Here is a 25,415-nt window from a genome sequence, read left to right as displayed (position 1 = left end):
AATCTGCCAATTAAATTTTTTTCCTGATGCAGTTGTATCAGGTTTTTAAATCAGATGTTTGGGGCAGGGATTAAAACACAGGCATTCTTGAAGCTGTCATGAATATTCAAAACCCTTAAGTTTTAATGCAAAGCAAGTAATCTTTTTACATTTAGCACTTCTGAAGTTTCCTGCCATTTTGGCATTTCTCAAAGTTGTGCAGCTTTTACTCTTTTCAAGGCCATTGCAGAGACCCTCCTGTTTAAGTGTGAAGCCTTCCTAGTTCATTGGTTTGTTGTCTTTCTCACTGTAGTGCCATGATTTCAATGATGAGTTAAACTTTTACTTGTACCTATAGTTGATCAAGGTTATCTCTAGTTTTAAAACCAGAGCAAGGAGTTGTTAACCTGCTTTAAAATGATTTAATCCTATTGCAGGCCCCACCTGCAGCCCCTGCTGCAGCTCCGGTACAGGGAGATGTGAGAGTCCCCATCAACCTTGTATTGAGGTTAAGGTAAGGACACAAAACTGACCTGTTCTGTTAACATGAGCCTTTGTAGAGAGGGCCACTGCCTCTCTTCTGTGCCTTTTAATTAATAGTGTGGTTAAGTGTTTGTCAGCTTGGATTTATCTGCTCTTCTGAAACTGTGACCTGGAAAAGCAGTTTATCACATCCACTTCAGTTTGGCAAAAGCTGTATATTGAAAGGTTTTGCTATTTGTGTAAACATTTCTAAACTCTCATGGAGTGGGAAGGAGGAGTTAGCTGGGTTCCCTAAAAGGATTCAGGGGTTCTGGCCTTGTGCTGGACCATCTTAATCTTTATGCACAACTTCAGACTTCAGCCAGTTCTGAGAGTGAGGAGCTTTTACCCACTTCAGGGAGTGGATTCTGGTCTGTGTCACTAGAAACAGGCAGAAAAAAGGATCTTTCTATGCTTATTACACACACACTGCAGTTTCTCATTAAAAGATCCTGCCTCTCATCTCCAGAGGCATCCTGGTTGCTGGTAGGCTTTGGAGTGGGGATTTTGAGCATCATTCCATAGTGTGTGTGCATCTGCAGCCAGTGAGCACTTCTCTCCTCTGGAGCATGTGCTCCAAGGCTATCTCTGCTCAGGGATATGAGTTACTGAGACAGTGGAACAATATGGCCTTGTACCAGAGAGGTGGCAGTCAGCTGTCCTGACTGGCCAGGCTCTGTCAGGTTGGGAGGCAGACTGTGCTGCTTCCACATGCACAACCAAGTGATGCATTTCTGCCTTGGAGGGGGTAGAATGCAGTGAATTCAGAGACTGATTATTCAATGACAGCACTCTCTTTTGGCCACCTATCATACCATGAAATGGTCTCTTTAATATAAAATTCTCTTCTTTCCACAGGAATTCAAATAAAGAGCTCCATGATATTCGGTTTGAATTCACCCCAGGAAAAGGTGAGCTGCTGGGAAATTCCAGTGTGTGAAGGGAAAATTTTGTGTTTGGTGTTGTGCTGTTGTGTGAGTGTCTGTCCAGACAGTGCCTTCTTAAAGGGCTTGTTGTGGTTGGGCTTGTTGTGGTTGGGCTTGGAGCACTGCTGTAAAACTCATAGATGTGGCTAAAGTGCAGCCCTTCAGTGAATCCACAGCACCCGGTGTGCACCCTGACATCTGTCTTTTGTAAAGAGCACTTGTACTGTTTTGTTTGTACAACCTCCTTTAGGTTTCTGTGTGGTGCTTCCACCAGCTGGACAATTTCTGCTCTGTGGTGATGACTCTTGTATTTTTCCCAACAGATACTGCAGATGGTGTGTCTCAGGAGCTCATTTCAGCAGGTCTTGTTGATGGCAGAGATCTGGTAATAGGTAATTACAAATTATTTTTTCTGCTCTAACCATTTCAGTCATTTTTTGCATGTTAAAAGTTACCTGAGTAGTGGGTGATAGGAAAATTTCCTCTGGCTGTGATTCTCTACCCCAGTTGCCCTGCACAACTGTTGTCAATTCTGGTGACAGTTCTGTGCCAACATGTAGGCAATCCCCAGTTCACAAGATGATTTAGTTGGTAGCATTGTGAAGCAAATGTTCCTTGTAATGCTGAATGAAGTCTAATTGATGCATTAGCCAAATCATTATCATCTGACAGAGGTGCATCATCCAACTGCTGCACAAGCCTGTCCTGCTCACAGGCCCCATGCAAGAGAGCTCTGGGACTGGAATCAGCCAGGCTTTTTGGGTGTAATTTGGGCTGGGGAAGGAAGGGTGAGGTGCACATGCCCTGGGGCAGCACATGAGTTGTATGGGGGGAACAGCTGCCTCAAACAGCAGTTTGCTAAATAAATGTATCCTGTGCAGCAGATGAGACTTTTAAACTGTCAGCACTGCCTGTGTATTCCAACTGCAGCAAGCAAAGCTTTCCTTGTATACAGGAGAGCTGCTAGTGCAAAATAACTGAATTTCCAGATGCAGTTGGCCATTTATTACTATTGATCCCATCACATCCTGGGAAAAATAAGTACCTCTGAAAGAGTAATGTGGTAACAATAACAGTGTTTTCACAGTGCAAAACTGCAGGTTTAAGTAGACTGAGTCTAATTGAGACCTAAACCTTTCCTTATGAGTGTACAAATTTGAAGTTTGTTGAGTAATAGAAAGAGGATTAATGAGTTTGGGATGTTTTTCTCCAGCCTGTCCTAATATTTGCCCATTTTCTTTGTGTGATTTCAGTTGCAGCTAATTTGCAGAAAATTGTGGAAGAGCCCCAGGCAAACAGATCCATCACTTTCAGACTGGTATTTATTCCTGTTCCCTAATTGATCAAGTTGTCCCTTGCAAGGAGAAGGCATTGCATGTAGATGTCTACTGCAGGCATCTGATGTATGCTCTCTAAATCCTCCCTTCTTTCCCAAAGCTCCTGGTTGTATAACTCTAGGCACTGCAGGCTCCCTGCTTGTATCCTCTGGGCAGCACCTGGGATAAACATGAGATGATGTGCTAATTAATATATTATAAATGTTGCAAAGGGGTATTTTTGGGGCTTGGGATGTGCACTTGCAGAACTATTTCAAGGCAGGTGGATGGGCTAAGAATTGCCACTTACTCCTTTCTTGGAGGAAGAGAATGAGGGAGGGTCCAGATACATTGTCTCTGAGGAGGAAATGGGGAAATGAAGAAGAAAAAATGAAAGTAAGAGTGGTGGGCCAAAGAAGAGAGCCAAAACTGAAAGTAGAGCAGGTTACTCTTTCAGAGGTGGTGAAATTCAGGGGGAGTTACAGTGGCAAAGCAAAGGTGCTTTATAACCAGGTTATTGGGAATGGAGCAGTTAAGTGCTCTTATTTCTCACTCTTCCTGTAAGGAGTTTTCACTTGTTTTGTCCCAGTTATTACACAAATAATGTCTAAACACTTCAGTTCCAGCCCTTCACAGCTTAAAAAACAAAAAGGCAAAAATACCGAATCACTCAATTTTAACTTCGGGTAGTGTGAGCTGCTGAATACAGTGCAGAGCTGTCCTGTATCTGCTTCCTCCCCCCACCCTGCCTGATACACCTGCTTGTATTTTCTGCTGGAAGGTAGAGCATCTGTGTTGCTATTTGAATCTCTGTTCCCTGTTTCAGGCATCTGGTGTCGACGGCTCAGAAATTCCAGATGATGGCAAACTTATAGGATTTGCACAGCTCAGCATCAGCTAAACATTGGTCCCAGGAGATGTTTCCCAACAGAGAACCCACATGTGCATATTCGTAATGCTTCTGTTAGCCTAAAAAAAAACCACTACTGCCAAAGAATTGAACTACAGCCCCCTTCCTAGAAGCTTTAACATTTTCCTTAATAGGATCACAAACCTTCCTGAAATTACCGATGACGTTTACACCTTTTGTAAACAACTCTCATGTTTTTGTATCTGTCATCTCAAACATGCAGACCCAACATGTCATTGCCTGCATGTTCATTTTATTATTGCCTTACTTTAAAGAGAAATACTACTGAGTACGAAGCAGGGGGTTCCACTGCTCTGATGATCTTGCCTAAGTGTTTGCTTACATGTGGTTTCATTTTTTTTCACTTGCTATTTTTGCACAAGTTTTAATACTGAACGGATTTCTTTTTGGTTCTTTACCTGCTTCTCCTTCTATCTGAAACACCAATGTACATGTTGTTTGGGTCACCTGGAGTGCTGAGAAATCTGCTTCTCTTTGGCTGTGTGTTTTAAAACTGCTGGTTTGAATGCTTGCACCTGAAAAGGCAAGCAGAGTCTTAACCCATAGGAGGGGGAGCTGCCTTTCCTTGTGTTTGTGTTTTTGAGAAGTTCCTTGACTTTGAGGTGTTAGAAGTCAGCTTCCCTATGTAAACTGCCTTAATTTTATTTTTTTTCTTTATCATTTTGGTTCTCTCCACATGAGTGCCAGGCATGGCATGAGGGCTGAACCTTTTAATTTACATTCAACAGTCCTTCCTGCTGCTTTCATTCTGCATCTTAGACGTAGTCTGTTCTTGAAGCAGACCAGGGAGGCCTGGCTGCCTGCAAACTGGTCTTTCAGATGATGAACACAGTATCCATGGTCACAGGGAGAGGAGATGTGTGTCTCTCTGCCTTTGGAACAGATGCACTTCCAAGTGTCCCTGAAACCCAGTTTGGCCATGCCTGGCTGGCCTCCCAGCGTGTTCCCCAGTCCTTTGCAAGCTGGTACCCGTGGAACCATCCCTGTTGTGTTTTACAGCAATAAAGAATCACCAGTAGAGCGGCTGTACTGGGCAAAAGCGGGCACTGGGTTTGTCCCTCTGCACTAAATCCCTTGGGTCGTCGGGCTGCGCCTCAGCCCAAGCCTCGACGTTTGATCAGGATGTCACTGCACCCCTGTCACACACCTATTTAGCTTTTCTTTCCATGTGCTGTTGAAGTTGAGTTTCTACATGAATAATATAAATTATGCTCTGAGTTTGATAAGAGACACTTGTAATGCAATATGTGAATAATAAATGGTGTTGACTTTTTTTTTTCCTACTGTTTCACAGTTGGCCTTTGTAACTGCTCTTGGCTCTGGAGTGTTTTCTACACAGAAATTGTAAGTCTGTAATTTAACATGCAGATGGAAACGAGCTTTGTTTCCATCAGACACAAACAATGCAGAAACAGAGTGGAATGACTACGTTCAATTAGAACTTTTGTTCTGTTTGGTTTTTTGTTGGTTTTTTTTTTTTTTTTTTTTTTTTCATTTCCAAGTCTTCAGATGAACAATCTGTATTTATATCTTGTTCTCTATGAGCAGTTGTGGAAGCTTCCTGAATTGTGCATGTTCTTTTTTAACCACCCCTGTTGCTTGTAGCCTCTGGGTGGGTATTGGGTGTGTCCCCATGGGCTGTTTGCAGCCCCATGGCTGGTGAGTGTGAAGGGGAGGGAGGGGAAGATGAGAATTTGGGAATAAGATCATCCCAGGGTGCTGAGCTGATGTTCTCTAGAGCCCAGGAAGCGAGTGCCTGATAGCAGGGTGCTGGTGGTGGCTGGCTTGGCCAAGTGTGTGTTGGCACCACTCCCTGTTGCCTGACACCAGGCACTCCCTACCTGTCCCACATTGAGCTTGTTGGCTTGGGAAGAGCAGGCTGGCACCTTGATTTTTCCCATCACCCTGTGCTCAGTGTGGATGTGTTGGGAGCCTTTAGGATACAGAGACAAGGTAGTTGTGGTACAGTATTATTTTCCCTCTGCCTGCATGCCCTGGGGACCTCCTTGTTCATTTGTGTACTGGTGCTGAGGAAGGTTAGGACTCAAACTGCTCAAATGGAACAATGCAGCATCTATTTATTGTTATTCCCCATTTTCCCAAAGCCAGGACTTAGAGAGCTTGAGCTCACGCTAACCCAAGGTTCCGTAGTTCTTTAATGGAGAAAATAAGTGAGGAGGAAGCTGATGGGTTCTGCTCTATAGATCTCCAGATCTTTTGGGTAGGGATCCAAAATATTTACTTGGGCTATTACAGTGCTAGACAACTGTCTTTTCTGATGTTGTTCCAGTAAGTGCCAATGCTGTTCATAATTGTTTTCCAGTGTCATTAAGAATTTGGTTTTTGTGCAAATTTCTGATCTGAACCTGGAAGCAGGTGGTAATTTTAAGTTAGTTCCTACTTTTAAGGACAATGCTCTGTTAATGAAAACGGATCCTCTTCACAACTTTGGTGTATTGTAGATTATAATGAAAGATGTAAAATAGTCAGGCTTTTTTTCCTTTTTTGGACTTTGTATTTTACTGCATGTGTCTAATTTTTAATCAATAAAGAACAAATTGTCCATTGCCAGGTGTTTGATGTGTGGTTCGTTTGTCAGTGGGTTGGATGATGTGTCTTGAGGAGGGGGTTTGTCTGAGTGGTCTGTAACCCCTGAGGGGTTTGTTTCTGTTTGGGATGGTGGAAGGTTTGGCAGCCCCCAGGAAGACTTGGTGGGGAAGGGGAGATCAAGTCCAGGCTGGATGGGGATCTGAGTAACATGATCTGGTGGGAGGTGTTGCTGCCCATGGCAAGGGGTTGGAGCTGGGCGAGCTTTAAGGTGTCTTTCCACCCAAACCATTCCACGAGTGCATCTCTGCAGGAGCTGTGTGCAGAAATGGAGCCAGGTGGGCACTCGGGATGTGTCCAGCTGAGAGTTTGCTCCAAGCTCTGCATGCTCTGTGCAGCTGGGGATGAGTTTCCCGTGTCCTGGAATTCCTCAGGATGACACAGGCTGGTGTGAAAATGGGAGGATTTATACTCTGACAACTGGTGAGAGCATGAACTGCCCTCCCTCCTCTCCTCCACCATAATTGTTCTTTGTGGGTGCCCTGGTCAACCCCAGTGGGGCATCCATGGTCTGTTTTCCAATGTGATTTACAATGCCCTTCTCATGGATCTGTGGGCAGCAGGTGTATCCAAGTGTCTTTTTGGGCACCTCATAGACATCTCAAAGGGGCCCCAGGCAGATGCTTTTCCTGTGTGAGGGATGGGCTGAGCAATGCTGGACTTCTGTTTTCAATGATCATTTTAGGCATTTGGGCCTCAAGGACCATTGCCTTGTGTCAAATTTCTCCCATCCCTTTACCCTTTCCCCAACTCCCTTGTGTATTTAGCCCTTAGCAGCCTGCAAAACTGGTGAGAAGGGGAGGCATCCTGTGCCTGGCTTGCAGGGCACCTGCAGAAGATGAAGGAAATGGCAGCTGCCATCCCCTGGAATCACAATAAACTGCCCTTCCCTTCCTCATGTCTGGTTCTGCCCATCCATTAACATAATTCCCTTTATTCCCAGCTCTGCCTCACCGTGGGCTCGTTTTGGCCCCTCTGAACCTTGCTTTCCTGAGTGGTTCAGCAAATGCAGCCATTGTAGTCACTGTAGAGAAGAGTCTGTTCCCTGTCAGTGCCAGCTGGCCCTGGCAGAGGAGGTGCCCTGAAACAGGGGTCCTTCTGCTCCAGCCAGCACTGGATGTTCGTGGGGGTGGCACAGGGATGATTAATATATTACATGGTGTGCTTCTAGTGACAGCCTATGACTGCAGAGCTTATCTGAGGTTTAAACATTAATTCCGGCCCTCTGGGAGGTCTGTCCCAGCACTGTCCTGTCCCAGACACAGCCACCAATGTCAGGCGTTGGGGAAATTTTGAAAGCAGTTGGTGATTTTGGGCGATTCCAGAAATGCCTGGTGCTGCTCTCTGTCATCCCCTGCCTCAGTGTGGCATTCCACCAGTTCTGCCAGCTTTTCATGGTCCCACATGTGCCTTACCACTGTGACACCAGCTGGATCCGTGCTGTCGGCCCCAACCTGACGGAGGAAGAGCAGCTGAACCTCACCCTGCCCCGGGGCGCGGACGGGCAGCTCGAGCAGTGCTCCATGTACTCCCCAGTGGACTGGGACCTCGATTCCATCCTGGCCTATGGGCTGAATGACACACAGAAGTGCAGCAATGGCTGGGTGTACCCCTCAGGACAGCCACCATCCCTGCTGACTGAGGTCTGTATTTGCTGTTTGCTGTGCTGGGATGTGGAAGGGATGGGACACCCAAATGGCCACAGTTCCCCAGAGCTGGTGCCTGACCATGGTGCAGTTGGGATTTACTGCAGGTGTAGCTGGAAACCTTGCCCCAGCAAACAGGCCCCAGGTGTGGTGCTGGAGAGGGTGCAGCTGTGATAGAGGTGCCAGTGGGGAGATGAATCACTCCTGGGGAGACCACCAGCCTCTGGGTTTCCCCATCCCTCTGCATGCAGGAATTAACTTTTCCAGCTTACTGTCATGGTATGGTTTGGCTTGGAAGGGTCCTTTAAAAGTTGTCTAGTCTAACCCCCGACATCACAATTGTTACCTGAGAAAGATGCTACATTAAGATGAAGAAGAGTAGGTTTAGATGAAATACTATGAAGAAATTCTTTGTGAGGGTGGTGAAGCCCTGGCACAGGTTGCCCAGGGAAGCTGTGGCTGTCCTATCCCTGGAAGTGTTCAAGGCCAGTTTGGATGGGGCTCTGATCTACCTGGTCTAGTGTAAGGTGCCCTGCCCTACCAAGAGAGTTCAAATTAGATGATCTTTCATGCCCCTTCCAACCCAAACCATTTAATGGTCCCATGATCCTTCCTGTGTCACTCTTTCCATTGAAGTCCTCTGGATGCTGGCAATTGCAGGACATCTCTTTAACAGAAACTGCTTGTCCCAGGAATCAGCATTGCCTTTCTCTTCTGGGAGGTCAGGTGGTCTGGCAGGAAGCAAGCAAACTGCTTCTGTCCCCAGGCCCAACTAAAGCAAAATTTTCTGACCAGGTTGGCTGGGCTGAACAAGGTGAACTGCAGGTCCCAGTGCACGAGAGAGGGACCCCAATAAGTGCCCAAAGAGCACCTCTGACTTGTGTGCCCTGTGCATACTGTGAGGATTTACATCCTTGGAAGAGGGGATACCAAAGCATCTGTTTCTCTTTTCTCCAGTTTGACCTGGTGTGTGATAAGAAGGACCTGAATGACATTGCCCAGGCTATCTACATGGCAGGGCTGCTGCTGGGATCCATGATCTTTGGGCCTCTGAGTGACAGGTGAGGAGCCAGAATCTCCTGCCCAGGGTTTGTGCAAAGCCAGCACAGCACAGAGCAGGTGGTGTGAGCCTGTCTGGACCGTGCACCCTGAGCATTTTGTCACCACTTCTCACTGACAGGGACCCTGACCAAAGTCCTTGGGTCCTCTGAGGACATGGCCACACAGGGAGGGGAAGGGAGAGAGAGACAGTGTATCTGTGCAGTGCTTCACTTGTAACCCCCACAGTCAACTCTGAGCCTTATCAGGGTGATAAAAATCACTGTATCACCTGCTGGGCTCTTTGCCATCCCCATGGGGTCTCTCTAGACACCGATTATGTCCTCCCTGTTTCTCCCCAGGATCGGCCGCCGCCCAGTCATTCTGATCTCCATCTTCCTCCAGGGCTTGTTTGGCCTGGGAATTGCCTTTGTGCCCCATTTCTATGTGTACATGGCCTTCAGGTGTGTCGTGGGGGCCACCGTGTCAGGGATCACCATGACAATACTGGCCTTAGGTGAGTAGGATGCCCTTGCCCTGGGGCATCTCAAGATGAAATAGAAAATCTTAACAGAAGTAAAAATAGTCATGTTTGACTAGAAAAACACCGTGGTGAGGACAGGTCTTGATCTTCTCTGTCCTTTGGTACTTTGACCACTTCTCATCCCTCAGAGCTTTGGGGAGCATCTCTCCCCAGCCAGTGCTCAGAGGAGGGCAAGGGCACAGTGTCCCAGCACAGGAGGTCAGTCTAATCCTCACCTCCAGAATAATTCTCCTCCAGGGAAACACCCTGTTTGCCTCGGGGGAAATAATTTGGATGACTCTGAGCCTTCCTTCTTCCCTTCAGCTACAGAATGGATCGGTGTCTCCTCCCGGCCCAAGGCAGTGCTCACTTCTCACTGCTGTTTCGCCATGGGGCAGATGCTCCTGGCTGGTTTGAGTTATGGGATCCGCAACTGGAGGCTGCTGGAGATTGCAGGATCTGTTCCGATATTTGCCTTTTTCTTCTTCATCAGGTGAGTAGGATGGGGATAGAGCTCCTGCAGACATGACAGCAGTGTGAGGGTGTGAGTGAGGAGGTGGCAGCAGCTCAGAACCGAGCTGGGTCCTTCCCATTGGAGTGCAGGTGCTGCAGGAGCTGCTGCACAGCTCAGCACATCTCCCTGAACACTGGACTGCTGAGAGCAGCAGCTGCTTTGCTTCAGGTCTTTAAATGGAGCCTAAATTTAGGGTGTTTAGACCCATTGATCCCATGGGCCATTCACTTTAGGGTTGGACTTGATGAACCTTGTGGGTCCCTCCCAACACAGAACATTCTGTGGTTCTGTGATCTGATTCTGTGGTGGCCAAGGCTTGCTGGATGTGGTCCCAGAGAAAGGGGCTGTGGGGGAGCTCAGCAGGACACAGCAGCATGTGCTGGGCTCCCCTCCTGGCAGGGTGCTCCCAGAGTCAGCTCGCTGGCTGGTGACCAAAGGCAGAGTGGAGGAAGCCAAGAAGCTCCTGCAGAAGGCGGCAGCCACCAACAAGCGCAGCCTCCCTCCAGAGCTCCTGGAGCAGGTACTGGGGGGTTCTCGTCCTCACACACTGCCCTGGGCCCTGCAGCAGCCCCTGGAGCTCAGCTCATCCCAGAAACCTCTCTGCATCCCACTGGGCATGGGCTGGGCACGGGCTGTGGGGCTCCAGCTGAGTCACACAGGGACGAGCTCAGCCTGGAGCTTGCTGGGGTGTCCCTGGAGATGTGGCAAGGACTGAAATGCTTCCCTGGCTTTTGTCCTGGGAGCATTCCAGGAGTGTGACTGATGAGCACAGAGTCTCTCTTTAGTCTGTGGGTTTTCATGCAGAAATGCCTGAGGAGGAGTTCCCTCCTTGCCCACCCCAAGGTTTCTACACTGGGGAAATAAATGCTCATCCTGAGGAACCTGTCAGTCACCATCCCCTGTGCCCACTGGGCTGCCCTCCCTCCCAGAGCACAGGGGGGTCACAGGCCTGTCTCACCAAAAAGGAGATGGACATGGGTTTCCTTTTCCTGCTCTGACTCTTTGATATTCTCTGTTTTGAAGTTGAAGCCTGAGAAAGAGGTCAAGTCTGCAAGTTTGCTGGATCTCTTTCGGAAGAGGCACCTCCAGAAGGTGACTTTAATCATGTCATGTGTCTGGTAAGACATTCCCTGGTGCACATTTCTCTGTGAAGGAAAATAAGGCATCGAGAATTAGTCATTAAGAAATTCACCTTGTGGGTTTTGACTGTTGTTTGATGGGTGTTTCTGCTTCTGTCTGTTTAAGATGCTTTGTGGGAAAGGTTAGAGCATTTCCAGCTTTGGCAGGCCTGTGTTATTCCTCTGGTTTTACATCTCTTTGGAAATGCTGTGGCTTGGTGAAAATGTTATCATTGGAGGTTGGTGCTGCATTTCCTCATGGCTGACACTTGCTCAGTGCCCCCCTGCTTGGCTTTCAGGTTTGTGAACAGCTTTGTCTACTACGGGCTGAGTTTGAACGTGACAAATTTTGGCCTGGACATCTACCTGACCCAGCTGGCCTTTGGAGCAGTGGAAATCCCAGCCCGAGTTGGTTGTATCTTCACCCTGCAGAGGTTTGGGAGGAGGAAAACGCAGGCTGTTCTCCTGGTGCTGAGTGGCCTGGTGTGTCTGGTCATCACCGGCATCCCTGAAGGTGAACAACCCCATCCCAAACAGAGGGGACATCCTCTGGGATGGGGTGGCACAGACCCCCAACCCTTCCCTTGCTGGGTCTGTCCTCCCAGCCAGGGTGACTCACATACCTCTAGGCCTTAGCTGAGCCTGGAACCCACAGGACCAGTCCAAAAACCAAACCTTTTCTTGCTGATGGTGATAGCGGAGGGCAGAGCTGAGCCCCCTGCCAGCAGAGCTGTGCTCTGGGAAAATGAGACCTGGGGAGGTGAGGTGATGGCTGCAGAGTGCACTGCAATGGCCACTGGGCCGGAGCGGCCTGGTCCCTGCTCAGGCCCTGTCAGAGGCCGTGGCTCCCTGCAGGTGACACAGCTGGGACCATCAATCCCCTACAATCCCCATCTGTGAGGGGTGCTGAGCCCTCTCCCATCCCACAGCAGCCATCTCTCCTCCTCCCCTCAGACCAGCCCGTGGCAACCACCGTCCTGGCCACCATTGGCAAGTTCGCTGCCTCAGCCTCCTTCTCCACCTCCTACGTCTACGCGGCCGAGCTGTTCCCCACGGTTGTCAGGTGAGCTGTCCCCACGCATCCCCTGTGCCGTGGCTGGCGGTGGGGACGGGGCAGCAGCCCGGTGGCCCCACGGTGGCCCGGGGGCTGAGCCCTGCCCACAGCCGCTCGCCCTCACAGGCAGACGGGCGTGGGGCTGTGCTCCATGGCGGCGCGGCTGGCCGGCATCCTGGCGCCGCTGGTGCGGCTGCTGGGCCGCTACCACGCCGCCATCCCCATGGCCATCTTCGGCTGCGGGCCCGTGCTGGGCGGGCTGCTCTGCGCCATGCTCCCCGAGACCCGCGGCGCCGAGCTGCCGGACGACACCGGCCACAGCCAGCCTCCAGCCCAGGTGGGTCCCTGGCTGCCTCTGGGGAGGGAATGTGGGGAGCCCCTCGGTTTTGTTATAAATGAGAAACAAAATCTCGATATTCAGCAAAACTTAGATTGGTTTATTGTATATAGACAGAGCAAGCAGCGCTATGGGGATACATGGGGGCCACTGCCCACTCCATGCTCCACCGAACTTTGGTTTGCAGCTCCCTTTTATAGCATGGTTTCCTTGTAGTCATCAATAATTGTTATTTTTTTGTTGTCATAATTTTGCCAGGTAAGCAGGTAAGTCTGTGGGATCTCTGGATGACATGAGTCTCTAGACAATTTGTCAAGTCCCATAGATTACCATCTGGTCTTGGCAGATAAGAAATGGCAGAAGTCAGGAAGTCTGGTCTAAGGGATAGGCTGCAATTGATTACACAAAGGCAGGATGTCTGATTTGGCAGAATCTGTTGGGCTGTGTGAAAGCCTTGTTTTGCAAGCTGTCAGTAGATACAACTTATTGAGAAAACATAATATTCATAACAGGGGGATTTAAAACAAAATGCTTTAGTCATATATTTTCCTTTCTTTAGTGTCCTGCTTCATTTCAGACCTAAGTGTTCTGGTTTATACAAACCCCAATACTTTTATGATTAACACGAATCTTTTATCAATTACCAGTTTCTTTAGGAGTTGCATGGAGTGCCCTGGGGCTGTCCTGCTGTGGAGGGGAGGGAGGAGACCCCATAATCCTGGTTGTGGAGGTCATCCCTCCATTCCTGCCCGTGGGATAGAACAGCCAGTGCTTTCCTCCCTCTGCCCTCCCCAGGGAAGCGCTGGTGCCCTGTAGCCACATCCTCTGACTTTCACCCTCTCATGGCTCCCAGCCCTCATCCCCCATGGGGCCAGGTAGAATTGCACCCAATACTTTTGTTGTCTTGCTGGGAGAAGGATGTCCACAGGAGCAGTAGGGAATGGGATGCAGTTGCTGCAGGCTGCCTGTCTCAGGGACAGCTGCCATCAGCTCATCACACACCTTTCCTTGCTTTTACACCCTTTTCCCTTTCATCAGGTCTGTGAAAATGCCACCAGTGGCTCCCAGAATGGGCAGGTGAAAGGAAAAGGTGGTGGCCAAGACAACGAGAGCACGAAGAGCACGTACTTCTAGCTGTCTCTGCAGGTGGCTGTGGATGAAGGCAGCCCAGTGCTGTGTGGGTGCTGAGCACAGGCAGGGTCTCTCCACCTCAGGACACCAGCTTTGCTCACGCCCTCACTGCCAGTTCTTGGGTTTCCTTGTCTTTCTTTGCCTTCCTGTATCTCCCTCTGTAGCTTGTCCTCAGGCACTGCAGGCTCTCACTGGTGTCCAACAGAGAAAATTCTGGCTCTCACCAGAGAAAATTGGGTGCTTTTTACTTGAGGGAAAAGAAGAAAGAAATCAACAATTAGAATGGAGAATTTCTCTTCATTTTTCCTGTTATGCCTCCAGGAAGGTGAGACTGTAAACTTTGTCCAGTGAGACACCCACTAGAGCATTGAATAAACTTGCAAGAGAGACCTGGGCTCACTAACAGAAGAGCTGGAGCAGATGCAGCACTGAAAATAATCTCACACTTGCAGGGAGTGATTTATCGTGACTGTCTAGCAAGATCATCCCGTTCTCTCATAAAACACTCCTTTTTAAATTTTTTTTTTTAATTTGAGATACTTAGCTGAGAAAAAAAAAAAAAGATGTGATGGAAGAAACAGCATGCAGGGAGCAAGGATGTCTAACAGGCAGCAGAATTTTCACTTCAGTGCTGGTGGCTTTGAATTGATGCCTGTCAGGATGCTTTGGGCATGGAAAATGGTGCTGTTGGGTGCAGTGTGGGACCAATTTGATTCATTTCATTCCAGGAAACTGAGGGATGTTGTGACAGTAGGTCTCTTAGAAAAAAATGGAGATCTTTCTGGGAAATGTCGTCTTTTCTACACTGTTCTAATCTATTCCTTTTTTGCTGGATCCATTTAGTCATTAAAAGATTTAGGACTGCTTTTGTCTTATACTGTAAAACTGTTTTTCCTGTGCTTCCCTTCATATTATCTCATGTCCCTCAGTCCAACCAACTTTTTTTTCCCACTGGATGGGTACAGAAGAAGCCTGGGAATTGCACATGACTATTCAACTCAAAGGTTTTTTTTCTGGTAGTGTCAAAGAATGTTATACCAGAATATTTCTTCTCTCCATTGTCATGCCTTCATGTTTTCCACGGACCAAAGTACCTCATGGATATTCATTTTGATCAAGACAGTTTGGGATAAAATCAGTGCCATGTGACAATGTCCTGCCAGGAAGGACTGGCTGTGGTGCCATTTTCTCTCTGGCACTGCTTTTCAGAGGATTTGCTGTGGTGCTCCTCTTCAGCACCCTGAGAACAGAGGAGCTCAGTCCTTTTTCCTTTCCTTTGAAAAGGCTGAGGAGCCTTAAAAGGCTTGGAAAAAACTGGGAGCCTCCTTCAGGCTTTTATGGCAAACAAGGCATTGAGGGTACAGGCTGAGGGAAGAGCTTGCAGCCAAATGTACACTTGTTGAAGGAAATTGTACTCTGAGACTCTCTTTTAGCTCATTTCATAAATAAAGGCGTCCAACCACAGCTGCTGTAATTCTGCTTCCAGTTCATTTGTGCTTCCCATGGGCTGAAGATCCATTTCATGGAATCTTGGATGATTTGAGTGAGAAGGGACCTTAAAGATCATCTCATTCCAATCCCCCCCTGCCACTATCCCAGGTTGTTCCAAGTCCTGTCTAACCTCGCCTTGGACACTTCCAGGGATCCAGAGGCAACCACAGCTTCTCTGGGCAACTTGTGCCAAGGTCTCACCACCTCACAGGGAAGAATGTCTGCCTAACATCTAATCTATATCTCCCCTCTGTCAGTTTTAGGCCATTCCACCTCGTCCTGTCCCTCCATCCCTTGTCCCCAGTCCCTCTCCAGTTCTCCTGGAGCCCCTTTAGGCAATAGAAGGGGCTCTGAGCTCTCCCTGGGGCCTTTTCCAGGCAGAACAATCCAAACTCTCTCAGCCTTTCCTCACAGGAGAGGTTCTTCAATCCCTCTAATCATCTTTGTGCCTCCTCTGGACTCACTCCAACAGCTCTGTATTATATTTTATTTGCTCTGCTCTGGATCACTGAACCTTGTCAGTTTGAATACCCCTCAACTGTGCACCTGAGGAGCACCTGAATAGCTTTACTCATGTTTTGCCCAGCTCAGCACAAGTGGGAGGATGTCCAATGTTTTTGCAGTTCCCTAATGCTGCCCCTAGCCAGCCCACACATGGCCTTGTGCTGTAATGAGTAGAGGTGACAGCACAAAGTGGAGCCAGGAGTGCTGGAACAGCATGTGGGAATGCAAACATAAACCTGTGGGAATGCAAATACACTTTTGCATGCACTCAGTGGGATGTTCTGGGCTCTCATGATTTTGAGGGTAAAATGTGACCTAAGGAATGACTAAGGCAAAGAAGATGATTCCATATTGAAGGGAGGGAGCCAAGAGGCTGATGAGGTTATGAGGACAAAATGGGGAGAGAGAGGTTTAGCTGGGAAGAGTGGCTTGTTTCATTTTAGAGACAAATTTAGGAGAAAATGCTTTGGAATTAATGTTTCTGCTGAAGAAAAAGGGCTTCAGTAATGCCTTTCTGTCAGTGAGGAAATGGATACCAGCGGGTCAAAGTGAAAAAACCCAACTGTTTATTGACAAACTGCCCACATGGGAAAGGAAAAAAAAGAATAAATGCTAGATAATTAACTGTCAGAACATTGCCCCCAACACACACACACCTCCAGAGCAGAACAAAAAAACCCCAAAATGCCAGGGAAAGAAACAAACTGGCTTTGTGGCAGCGGGAGCAAAATGGCACCAGCTTCTTTGTCTCAGGGAAGGGAAAAAAGTTGACACAGCAGCTTGGGCAAAACAGATGGGAGCCAGTGGAACCTCTGGTGTTGGTCTCCTCCTCACAGCAAATTAAACTGGTGAGTTTTAGTGCCTTTGCTCTTATTCATTCAGCTTTTCCCAAGGTCTTGGAGCAGCTCCTGCACTCCCACCTGATCAGCTCCTGTAGATTGTCTGATCTTGGACCAAAACTAAGCCTAACAGTTCAAGAAAAAAAAAGCCAACAAAATCTGCTGATGATTGCTGCTGCAGTCTCTTCAGGCCAGGAAAAGGGGGAAAAAGAAACTTCTTGCTTAAGCTAACAAAAATCCAAGCTAGCTAAGCAACTGTCTTGGGGTGATTTTATGATGGTTTCTATTTTCTGATTGTCTTTATGCCCAGAAATGGCTGCTGTAGCTTTGAGATAGATCTGGGTGAAGGATCAGGAGCCTGGGAGCCCCTGAGAGGGCTTTGTACGAGAAAAAACCTCTGATGTGCTTCATCCCATGCAGTGGACATTGGCAGTTACTTTGTTACTCAACTTTTTTTTTTTTTTTTTTTGGTGGTTTAAGCAATAATTTTTTTTCCCCCCTATCTTTTCCCCCAATCTGCAGCAGCAATGCTCTGGTTTTTATCTTGAACTTTTGGCTTGTTTTTTGGTCCAAAATCAGGCAATTGCCAAAATGGACCAGGATATGAAGGGGATCCGTGGGAGCCACTCCAAGCCTGAGATCTTGGAAAAAAAAGCTGAACCAACCAGAGAAAGGCCAGATTTTGCAAACTCCCTATCCCATCTCCAACCATGGTCATGTTCCGCATGACTGGGGTGATTTTGTGCACCAAAGCCAACACACAAAATGAATATCAGCTCCAGGCACATCTGGCCTGGACTTGGGACACCCCAGCACTCAAAACTCCATTTACTAGAGCACGAAGAGATTGGAAACCAAAGGGTGCAGCAAATCTGAGTGAGCAACCTAGAGAGCATGGATGTGCTTGAGAACATGGATCAGTTGGAGGGCACGGAAATACATCCTCTGCTGGCAGACAAATTAGAGAGGAGAGGAGCCCACCCTTCTTTTTTGTTTGCATGACACTGGATGACACTAAAATGCCATGACTGAGCTGGCAGCAGCTAACAGAAGGTCACTGTAAAAAGCTCACCATGACTGAAGAAAGCTGTCCAAATGCCCACAGTTTGGCATCGAATTGCAGCATTCCCATGCAATTTAGGAAGCTTCTACAGCTGCTAGTAGACAAAATAAATGCAGATTGTTTGTTGGAAGACTTTGAAAAAACAAAAAAAATCCCTATTGAACTCAGCCACTCTGCTTTAACACTCTGTTTCTGCATTGTTTATGTCTGATGGAAACAAAGCTCGTTTCCATCTGCATGTTAAATTACAGACTTACAATTTCTGTGTAGAAAACACTCCAGAGCCAAGAGCAGTTACAAAGGCCAACTGTGAAACAGTAGGAAAAAAAAAGTCAACACCATTTATTATTCACATATTGCATTACAAGTGTCTCTTATCAAACTCAGAGCATAATTTATATTATTCATGTAGAAACTCAACTTCAACAGCACATGGAAAGAAAAGCTAAATAGGTGTGTGACAGGGGTGCAGTGACATCCTGATCAAACGTCGAGGCTTGGGCTGAGGCGCAGCCCGACGACCCAAGGGATTTAGTGCAGAGGGACAAACCCAGTGCCCGCTTTTGCCCAGTACAGCCACTCTACTGGTGATTCTTTATTGCTGTAAAACACAACAGGGATGGTTCCACGGGTACCAGCTTGCAAAGGACTGGGGAACACGCTGGGAGGCCAGCCAGGCATGGCCAAACTGGGTTTCAGGGACACTTGGAAGTGCATCTGTTCCAAAGGCAGAGAGACACACATCTCCTCTCCCTGTGACCATGGATACTGTGTTCATCATCTGAAAGACCAGTTTGCAGGCAGCCAGGCCTCCCTGGTCTGCTTCAAGAATTATGGAATCAGACTAGAGTGTCAGTAGATGTCTGTCCTATCACCACTTGCTCTCTGAGCATCTGCAGACATCCTTCTCCAAGCCTCTGTCATCATCTCTGGTGTCTCATTAGAATTCTTCAGTTTTTTGCTGCTGAAGATAAGAAAGAAAGAAGAAGAGATGAGACTGTATTCATCCCTGATTCTGGCATTTTTTCCTTGCCTTAAAATTGGATATTTTTTTCACTTTAATTCAGAGCTTCCTGTACCCACCTCAGGGGGGAGTTGGTCATTCCCTGTGTCATCTGGCAGCTCAACGCCGCGTGTCTCGGGCAGCAGGATGCAGGACAGGGCCACCAGCACAGGGATGCTGCCAAAGATGGCCATGGGGATGGCCCGGTGGTACTGATCCAGGGGGATGATCAGCGGGGCCAGGATCCCGGCCACCCTCGCCATGGTGGAGCACAGCCCCACGCCCGTCTGCCTGGGGAGAGAGGGGCAGCAGGAGCTGTGGGTAGGGCTCAGCACTCCTGGATTGAGTGTGGCCCCATCACCACCTACAGCCTTGGTGTGTTGGGTTGATGTGGCCAGAAATGTGAATTCTGTCTCCATCTGCTGCAGCCGGGTGGGGCAGTGACCCTGATCTCCTGGCACATATTATCTGCTAATGGGCCATCTTTAAACCAGCTGGGGCAATTATCTTTATCTTTTCCACAACCCATCCTCCCTCCAGGAAGATATCATCTGCTGCTGGCCCATTGAGTCCCAGGGCATGACTGATAAAATTACATCAACCCACTGGGAGATGCTCCAGCCAGGGGAGGAGCCAAGCCTTTCCTACCCAGATAAAAACTGAGATTTTGGACACCAAGATACCTTCTTTCTACTGGATTCCAGAGGAAAGCCAGACCTTTCCACATCATTCCTGGACCTTCAGAGGAAACTGCACCTTCTCCAGGAGCACTGCTCCAGCTGAACCACATCTGCCACTGCAGGAGGATGCAGCCACCATTGAATGGGACTGCTGCCAACACCCTGACTGACTGACAGGGTGTCAGCTTGGATTCTGACTCTGTCAGTGTTTTGTGATTGTTCTTTGTAATACTGCATTTCTATTTTAATTTTCCTAGTAAAGAACTGTTATTCCTAATTCCCATATCTTTGTCTAGAGCCCCTTAATTTCAAAATTATAATAATAATTTGGAGGAAGGAGGTTTACATTCTCCATTTTCAAAAAGAAGCTTCTGCCTTTATTGGCAGACACCTGTCCTTCAAACCAGGACACTTGGCCAAAGGAAGCCCTGATGTGTGGGGAGAGCTCACCTGACAGTGGTGGGGAAGAGCTCAGCAGCGTAAACGTAGGAGGTGGAGAAAGCAGCCGTGGATGTGAACTTGCCAATGACAGCCAGGACAGTGATTGCCAGGGGCTGCTCTGAGGGGAAGATGAGAGACAGCCACTGTAACCTCCAGGGGATGGTTCACTTGGGACCAGAACTCTCTGCAGTGGGATTTCTTGGCATGGCCCTTTCTATTAGACTTGCTAAGCAAACTTACCACTGAGAGGAATGTTGCATTTGTCCTTACAAACAAGCTGTAGATGTGCTGGTAGACAAAGTTAGCACTTAGAGATAAAAGAAACAATGGGAGGGATTCCACTGATTGATGAATGGAAAAAGATATTTGCCTTTACAAACAGACTATAGATTTGCTGATAAATGAAACTGGATATTGGAAGATGAAAGAAGCAATGGGGAAAAACTATAAATTGAATAAGGATTAAAAATTAAAAGGGAGGGTTATACATTAGAGGGGAATCTCAGGTATTAGGTGCTCTGGGAAGTCTGTGCCTCTCAAGTACCTCAGCCCATGGGGAAAGAGAGAGGGAAATGTGGCCAGGAAATTGGGATAAAAGGAGGCTGCTTCCTCCAAAAATTTGAAGGATCCCTGGGGAATGCCTCATGGCCTCGCCCTTTATTAGAATAAAGGAAAAAGGAGTCCTTTGTCTCTTTTTTGGACATAAACCTCTGGTGTTTGTGGATTAATTTTCCTGACACCATCTAACCCATTGGAATGACACCCAGCATCCCCTTAGCTGGAAAATATCCTCTGGAAAGAGAAGCCAGATTTCTCCTGAACCCTTGGGCATTTTCTAGATCTGCAGCTGAGGTGAGCTGCTGAGCCACCACAGGTGTTTGGGGAGTATTTGGTTGGAAATGCCATGTCCTTGACCTTGAAAACCTTGGGGAGCCCCTACTGTTACCTTCAGTCTCACTCACAGCACTGGCACAGCAGCAGGGGTAGGATATGGACTGGGGCACAAACAGATGCAAACAGATGAGGGGGAGTGGGCTTTTGCTTTTTCTCTTCATCTAAGAAAGGGAAACATGGTGGCTTTTGAAGCACTTCTGCTGAAGTGCTTTTCTGTACTTTCTGCCAGGAGGTGATGGTGTCTAGAGGGTGGTGGTGTCTAATGGACACTGCCTGCCAAGGGCTAGGGGCTGTGGAAGAGCCAGGCACAGCCCTGAGGGAGAAGGAATCCAAGGTGAGGGGAGGTCAGAATGTTGGGGATGAAGCACCCTGGCTGTGACAGTGGAGACACCTGAGCCTGAGTGTGGAATGAGTGTGGGATGGGAGGAGGATGGATCTGAACAAGGGTAGGGATGTCCAGGGCACTGCCCAGCTCTGCTCACAGGATGGGAAAGTTCACCTTCAGGGATGCCAGTGAGGATGAGACATAACAGGCCAGACAGCAGCAGGAGAGTGCCCTGCACTTTCTTCCTTCCAAACCACTCCAGCAGGAAAATGCAGGAAATCCGAGCTGGAAACTCTACTGCCCCAAAGGCCAGCTGTGTCAGGTAGATGTTCAGACCAAAATCGGTCACGCTGAGGCTCAGCCCATAGTAGACAATGCTGTCTGCAAACCTGAAATTCAAGTAAAGCAGAATAGAACATGTCACCAGATGGTTTTATGGAGGTTTATAACCAAAAATTAGAAAGGTTAGAATAGATGCAACTTATTTAAACTTCCAGCAGTCTCTGTTTAGGTTCTAGTCACCACCTTTGACAGTTCTGTGGGACAAAGTTACAGCAGATAAAGCAGGATGGATCTCCATATGGTCAGCAAATTCCAGACTGAAAACCTGCATTTCTAGATAGGCACAAAGCTACTGCAGGGATTGCCAAAGCTGGTGTTAATCAAGCCTTTCTAACAAAACCCACAGTATCATGGATAATCATCTTCTTCCCATGGTAAATCTGGTCCATTTGTATGTGGAGGTAGAAAGATAGTAGATAAAGACATACACATATATATTACCAGAAAAGTCACTTTAATTTACCATTCTTGACAACCATCAACTTCTTTTCTTTCATCTAGTAGTTTTGACAGAGGGGACCAGGGAATGTCTTACCAGACACATGACATGATTAAAGTCACCTTCCGCTGGTTCTTCTTCCGAAAGAGATCCAGCAAACTTGCAGACTTGACCTCTTTCTCAGGCTTCAACTTCAAAACAGAGATAATCAAAGAGTCAGAGCAGGGAAAGGAAACCCATGTCCATCTCCTTTTTGGTGGGACAGGCCTGTGACCCCCCGTGCTCTGGGAGGGAGGGCAGCCCAGTGGGCACAGGGGATGGTGACTGACAGGTTCCTCAGGATGAACATTTATTTCCCCAGTGTAGAAACTTTGGGGTGGGCAAGGAGGGAACTCCTCCTCAGGCATTTCTGCATGGAAACCCACAGACTAAAGAGAGACTCTGTGCTCATCAGTCACACTCCTGGAATGCTCCCAGGACAAAAGCCAGGGAAGCATTTCAGTCCTTGCCACATCTCCAGGGACACCCCAGCAAGCTCCAGGCTGAGCTCGTCCCTGTGTGACTCAGCTGGAGCCCCACAGCCCATGCCCAGCCCGTGCCCAGTGGGATGCAGAGAGGTTTCTGGGATGAGCTGAGCTCCAGGGGCTGCTGCAGGGCCCAGGGCAGTGTGTGAGGACGAGAACCCCCCAGTACCTGCTCCAGGAGCTCTGGAGGGAGGCTGCGCTTGTTGGTGGCTGCCGCCTTCTGCAGGAGCTTCTTGGCTTCCTCCACTCTGCCTTTGGTCACCAGCCAGCGAGCTGACTCTGGGAGCACCCTGCCAGGAGGGGAGCCCAGCACATGCTGCTGTGTCCTGCTGAGCTCCCCCACAGCCCCTTTCTCTGGGACCACATCCAGCAAGCCTTGGCCACCACAGAATCAGATCACAGAACCACAGAATGTTCTGTGTTGGGAGGGACCCACAAGGTTCATCAAGTCCAACCCTAAAGTGAATGGCCCATGGGATCAATGGGTCTAAACACCCTAAATTTAGGCTCCATTTGGAGACCTGAAGCAAAGCAGCTGCTGCTCTCAGCAGTCCAGTGTTCAGGGAGATGTGCTGAGCTGTGCAGCAGCTCCTGCAGCACCTGCATTCCAATGGGAAGGACCCAGCTCGGTTCTGAGCTGCTGCCACCTCCTCACTCACACCCTCACACCCGTGTTGTGTCTTCCAGAAGCTCTGCCCTGCTCCTGCTTACCAGATGTAGAAGAAAAGGGCAAACATAGGAGCAGATCCTGCAATCTCCAGCAGCCTCCAGTTGCGGATCCCATAACTCAGACCAGCCACCGACATCTGCCCGATGGCGAAAGCCGTGTGAGCAATCAGCACTGCCTTGGGCCGGTAGGACACACCGACCCATTCTGTGACTGAGAGGAAAAACAAACCTTCAGGCTTCTCTTTGGGCTCTCCTTTGTTATTATCTATTGGGAGGCCACATCTGCTGCCTCAGGCAAGGGCCTCCCACTCACCCAGGGATACGACTGTGATCATGATTCCTGACACCGCAGCTCCCACGACAAACCTGAAGGCTATGAACACATAGAAATGGGGCACAAAGGCAGTTGCCAGGCCAAACACAGCCTGGAGGAGCATGCAGATGAGAAAGACTGGCCGTCTGCCTATCCTGTGGAGGAAGAGAGAAGAGCCAGTCAGTACCTGCAGAGACCCCTTGGGGAGAGAAGAGCCCAGGAGGGGGGCAAAGTGATTTGAGAACCAGAGGAGATTTGACATCCATATGAACATAGCTCCTCTATACATCCTAAGAAATAATGTGCAGAAAAATCAGTGTCTCCACTCTTGGCCCATCATGCTCTGGCAAAGCCTGAGATACCAGCAGGGGCTAAACTTGTGACTCCTGAAGAACCACCCTACAAGGCTGTATCTGCCTTTTTAAAACCCTCAGACATTTCCAGACCTCTCAGGTGGCCCCAGATACCCTATCTCAGGCAAGGGAATTGAGTCTTGTGAAGGGAGCAGTTCCTGTTCAGTTCATGGACATCTGGGCTGTCCCTGGGTGCTGGGCAGTGTCTCTGGGAAGGAACTGTGTTTCCTCACCTGTCACTTAGCATCCCAAAGAACGTGGCTCCTACGAGAAGCCCAGCCATGTAGATGGACTGGGAGACGTCATTCAGGACAGCCCTGTCACACACCAGGTCAAACTGGAGGGAGGAAAACACAGATGTTGTTGCTTTTGACAGACACCAGCTGCTTTCTGGGGGTGGGCAGCCTCTCTGGTCCATGGTGGATCCAGGATCTGGGTGCCTGAGCTCTTGCTCCAGCCCCTGGGAGCAGAGAACCCTTCACAAGGGCTTGAGCCCTTCATGGTGAGCACTTAGCCACAAATCAATGGTGAGATGGACATGAGGTGCTCAGCATGTCTCTGCATCCTGCTGCATGTCTGCTGGGATCTGCAGGATTCCCCTCCAGCCCAAACAACCCTGAGGGAGTGGAAAGAGGAGAGTAGTATTTTTTCTGGTAAAGGAGGACCAGCAAAGGAATGGGAAGGTGTGCAGGTGCTGAAACCTGCAGAGAAGCCTTGTCTGAAGTGGACTTAATGCTTCAGGGACACCAAGGAGCCTTTGCAAAACCAGAGGCTGGGGTTTCTCCTCTGTTCCAGCTCAGAGAAAGGAATTTGTGAGAAAGTGCTGGAGCTGGCAGGTAGGAAAGGAGGGAGGAGGAATGAGGGAAAGTGAGAAAGGAGCAAAGGTCCACAGAGGGAGAATCACAGAAACTTGTTGGAAAAGACCTCCAAGAACATCAAGTACAACCTGTGACTGACCACTACCATGGAAACTAGAAGGTGGGAGATGAGGCAGAATGGAGAAGTTGAGGATGCTAATAAACAATAATTAAAATAATTAAAACAATAATTAAAATGCTAATAAACAAGGATTTTGCTCAACTGCATGGCCCCTGGCATATCTGAAGCCCTGAAGGCTTCTGGAGGCCCAAGAAATATCAAAGACAACCCCTTGGAAGGTAAATGTCTTTCACAGGCTGAAGAACCGGGGATACTGTGGCAGAGATGTCCAAAATGTCCCTCCAGGCAGATACAGCACGAAGTGAAGGGTCTGGATACTGGAAAGGGAACAGATGGTGGGCAAAACATGTGCTGGACTGGCATTCCCCATCATCACTGCCTGTGCAGTCCCCAGCCATCTTCATCATGGGCTTCCAGCTGTGTGATGGAGGCAAAATCCTGCAGTAAATCTCAACCTGACTGCCCCACAGCTGGCTCTGGCTGACTAGACCACAGGTCAGGATACTCCCATCCCCTCCTTTCCACATCCCAGCACAGCAAACAGCAAATACAGACCTCAGTCAGCAGGGATGGTGGCTGTCCTGAGGGGTACACCCAGCCATTGCTGCACTTCTGTGTGTCATTCAGCCCATAGGCCAGGATGGAATCGAGGTCCCAGTCCACTGGGGAGTACATGGAGCACTGCTCGAGCTGCCCGTCCGCGCCCCGGGGCAGGGTGAGGTTCAGCTGCTCTTCCTCCGTCAGGTTGGGGCCGACAGCACGGATCCAGCTGGTGTCACAGTGGTGGGGCACCTCCACAACCATGAACACTTGGCCAACCATTTGGAAAGGATTGAGAAGCAGTGGGAGGGAGACGAGCAGGACCAGCAGTTTCTGGTAGCGCCCACACTGCCCCAGAACACGCAAAAGATCCCCGAACTCAGCCATGGTGAATTCCTCTGTGGCCAGGCTGCA

General features: G+C 48.7%; 3 protein-coding genes across 5 annotated transcripts in view; 2 read left to right on the top strand and 1 right to left on the bottom strand.

Moving 5' to 3' along the window:
• The window catches only part of OXSR1 (oxidative stress responsive kinase 1), an 87,217-nt gene extending 80,975 nt beyond the window's left edge, over positions 1 to 6,242 (top strand). The window contains exons 14-18 of the mRNA XM_056485169.1: positions 417 to 493; positions 1,360 to 1,412; positions 1,751 to 1,819; positions 2,681 to 2,745; positions 3,570 to 6,242. Of these exons, the coding sequence (XP_056341144.1) occupies positions 417 to 493; positions 1,360 to 1,412; positions 1,751 to 1,819; positions 2,681 to 2,745; positions 3,570 to 3,644 (339 nt within the window). The 3' untranslated portion in view covers positions 3,645 to 6,242. The remainder of the gene's footprint in view (positions 1 to 416; positions 494 to 1,359; positions 1,413 to 1,750; positions 1,820 to 2,680; positions 2,746 to 3,569) is intronic.
• A 1,281-nt stretch (positions 6,243 to 7,523) lies between these two features.
• Positions 7,524 to 15,106, top strand: LOC130249973 (solute carrier family 22 member 13-like). Of its 2 annotated transcripts, XM_056485167.1 has the most exons (10): positions 7,524 to 7,924; positions 8,885 to 8,988; positions 9,328 to 9,482; positions 9,813 to 9,981; positions 10,402 to 10,522; positions 11,026 to 11,120; positions 11,420 to 11,634; positions 12,075 to 12,183; positions 12,301 to 12,511; positions 13,550 to 15,106. In XM_056485167.1, the coding sequence occupies exons 1-10, from the start codon at positions 7,553 to 7,555 to the stop codon at positions 13,643 to 13,645; spliced, it is 1,647 nt and encodes a 548-aa protein (XP_056341142.1). In that variant the 5' UTR covers positions 7,524 to 7,552; the 3' UTR covers positions 13,646 to 15,106. The 2 variants fall into 2 exon arrangements, with proteins under 2 accessions (XP_056341142.1, XP_056341143.1); XM_056485168.1 differs by lacking the exon at positions 12,301 to 12,511.
• Positions 15,107 to 17,860: 2,754 nt separating this feature from the next.
• Positions 17,861 to 25,415, bottom strand: LOC130249975 (solute carrier family 22 member 13-like). Of its 2 annotated transcripts, none has more exons than XM_056485171.1 (10): positions 25,017 to 25,415; positions 23,756 to 23,859; positions 23,170 to 23,324; positions 22,899 to 23,067; positions 22,357 to 22,477; positions 21,760 to 21,854; positions 21,057 to 21,271; positions 19,673 to 19,781; positions 18,623 to 18,833; positions 17,861 to 18,503 (listed from the first exon to the last, which is right to left on the bottom strand). In XM_056485171.1, exons 1-10 carry the CDS (start codon positions 25,386 to 25,388, stop codon positions 18,480 to 18,482), a joined length of 1,575 nt encoding a protein of 524 aa, XP_056341146.1. In that variant the 5' UTR covers positions 25,389 to 25,415; the 3' UTR covers positions 17,861 to 18,479. The 2 variants fall into 2 exon arrangements, with proteins under 2 accessions (XP_056341146.1, XP_056341147.1); XM_056485172.1 differs by having other exon boundaries at positions 17,861 to 18,500.

This window comes from Oenanthe melanoleuca, chromosome 2 (genome assembly GCF_029582105.1).
Source record: "Oenanthe melanoleuca isolate GR-GAL-2019-014 chromosome 2, OMel1.0, whole genome shotgun sequence".
In the NCBI taxonomy this organism is placed as follows: Eukaryota; Metazoa; Chordata; class Aves; order Passeriformes; family Muscicapidae; genus Oenanthe; species Oenanthe melanoleuca.
Note: the sequence above shows the minus strand (reverse complement) of the source record. Positions and strands in the feature narration are given on the sequence as shown.